This window comes from Stegodyphus dumicola, chromosome 3 (genome assembly GCF_044657685.1).
Source record: "Stegodyphus dumicola isolate Sdum_Otavi_A_Nest chromosome 3, ASM4465768v1".
Classification (NCBI taxonomy): Eukaryota; Metazoa; Arthropoda; class Arachnida; order Araneae; family Eresidae; genus Stegodyphus; species Stegodyphus dumicola.
The window spans coordinates 131,593,763-131,596,403 of NC_140770.1; the positions used below are offsets into that span (position 1 = coordinate 131,593,763).

The window sequence follows — 2,641 nt, forward strand, 5'->3', positions numbered from 1 at the left end:
ACATTCTGTACAGAAATTATTTTCCAGGAGTTAATTTAAGTTAGACACATTAGTGTACATATGCATATTGACCTATCATCTATAATAATAAAAGCAAGTGTAAGTCTGTCTGTCTGACCGAGCTCTCCAGCCAAATCTATGGCACGCAGGGACCTGGAATTTTTTATACGGAAGCACAAAGGGGCTGGCCACCAGACCTCGAAGCCCGATTTTCGATTTTTGAATTAGAAAAATTTTAAAAAAATTATTTATAATTAATTAATCACGGTTTTTTTGTTTTCAAATAACGTTCGATTGTAACAATTGATTTCTTTATTCTAGCGTTAGTTTGCTGTTTTGACGATACATTAAATCGATTAATTACAATTCATTTCTTTTTTGTAGCTTTAGTTTGCTGTTTTCATGACACATTAATTTCTTTTTTTTTTCAGAATTGCACTTTATAAACTTTTTGTTTCTTAATTAATATTATCATGGTTTTTTGACTCACTGATCGTGTTGCTATTATTTATTTTCAAATAACGTTCGATTATAACAATTGATTTCTTTATTGTAGCGTTTTCTTCAGTTTTTGTAATCATTCTTCTGTTGGTTGCTTAACTTTTGCTTTTCAGATTTTAGAAGAAATATGCCGCAGCCACCTCGAAAAAAGAAATGTTTGGAAAATAAAAATCGACAAGAGAGCGATACCCTCGCCAGTTCTTGAAAGAGACGCAGACGGGACAAGACGGATATCCACTGTATCGTCGTAGAAGCCCTGCAGATGGAGGTTTTACAGCAAGCATCAATCTACGAGGATCAGAAGTTTCGGTGGACAATGCCTGGATTGTTCCTTACTGTCCACTACTATCCAAAATTTTTAAGATAATATCTCTAGGAGGATTGAACCTGAAAAGCTTTGGACTTCCCCAACCTAACAGAAACAGCGATTCTGCCATTTCCAGTGAAGTAATTAGAGAACGAAGTTATAACATGGATGTGCTCGCAGCTTATATACAGGAGAATGAGCCTAAATTGGTCCAAGATCAAAAAGAAGCCTTTGACAAGACTTATCAACCTTATTTTGGCAAAGGTGCGGCACAGAAATGAGATTGCCCTGGCTGTCGCTTCATCCGGCATTGCTGCTACACTCTTGACAGGTGGTAGGACTGCTCACTCGGCGTTCAAGTTACCCTTAAATCTGACAAGCACAGAGACTCCAACGTGTAACATCCCAAGGAATTCAGGAAAGGCAAAGGTTCTACAGGATTGCAAGCTCATCGTTTGGGACGAGTGTACCATGTCCCACAAAGCCGCATTCGAAGCATTAGATGTCACCATGAAAGACCTCAGACGGAACAATGACAGAATGGGAGGCGTCGTAATGGTTTTGGCAGGCGATTTTCGACAGACGCTACCAGTTATTCCGCGTGGAACGAAGGCGGATGAAATGCAGGCCTGCATAAAATCTTCTTACATCTGGAATGGCATTCAAACACTTGGATTATCGACTAACATGCGAGTTCATCTCAACGGTGATCCCTCTGCCCAGCAGTTTGCAGATAATCTACTGAAACTAGGAAATGGAGCCCTTACTTCAGAAAATGAAGATGGATATGTAGCGATGCAAGGCATTGGAAGGATTGTGACTACTGAAGAAGAACTGAAAGAGGCTGTGTTTCCGAATGTGATTCACCACTTCACTGATCACGCATGGCTGTGCGAAAGAGCAATTCTTGCCCCAACAAACGAAGCCGTCAGTGTTATCAACAAGGAACTTTTACAGAACTTACCCGGAACTCTTCATATTTACAAATCTATAGACACGACATGCAATATTGACGAGGCTGTCAACTATACGACAGAGTTTCTCAACAAATTAGAGCCACCTGGAGTACCCTCCCACATATTGGACTTGAAGGTTGGAGCACCGATAATTCTCCTCAGGAATCTGGATCCGCCTGCACTTTGCAATGGAACAAAACTTTCTATCAAGAAACTGGTGCCAAATATTATAGAAGCCACCATCATGACCGGACATGCTGCAGGCGAAGATGTGTTTATTTCAAGAATTCCTATAATCCCTTCCGATCTCCAGTTTCAGTTTAAGCGTCTACAATTCCCTGTTCGTTTGAGTTTCGCGATGAGCATTAATAAGGCACAAGGACAATCTCTCAAAGTTGTAGGGCTCGACCTCCGTAAGCCGTGTTTCTCCCATGGTCAACTGTACGTGGGTTGTTCAAGAGTTGGTAATGCCGATAATCTACACATATTAGCTCCGAATGGAAGAACATTAAATATAGTTTATCCCGAGGCTCTCTAACGAAAAGGACAATCTAACGAAAAATTATTGCCACTCTCCACTCTCCCAAACTAACTCTGACTATCATGCTTTAAATAGTGATGTTATTGTTTAGTGCTCTCTTGAGAGCATGAGCAATAATCCGAATGGTGCTGCCGTACCAACAGACATTAATCGGTCAGGGGCCCTTGCGACCCCAGCCCGAGCTCCACAAACATACACAAACACTCTCCTCTTCTAATTCATTGTCATCTAAATTTAACTTACACTTAAATTAAAAATTTAATTGGTTCTTAACTCCAAATTTCCTGTAAGCAGGATGTTTTATTTCATCCATGTTTTCGTTACTTTTTATTTTTT

The 2,641-nt window shown here is 40.0% G+C and overlaps 1 protein-coding gene across 1 annotated transcript; it reads left to right on the forward strand.

Moving 5' to 3' along the window:
- The first annotated feature begins 1,003 nt into the window (after positions 1 to 1,003).
- LOC118186630 (ATP-dependent DNA helicase PIF1-like) lies at positions 1,004 to 2,302 on the forward strand. Its single transcript, XM_035356739.2, has one exon. The coding sequence runs from the start codon at positions 1,004 to 1,006 to the stop codon at positions 2,300 to 2,302; it is 1,299 nt and encodes a 432-aa protein (XP_035212630.2).
- The last annotated feature ends 339 nt before the right edge of the window (positions 2,303 to 2,641 follow it).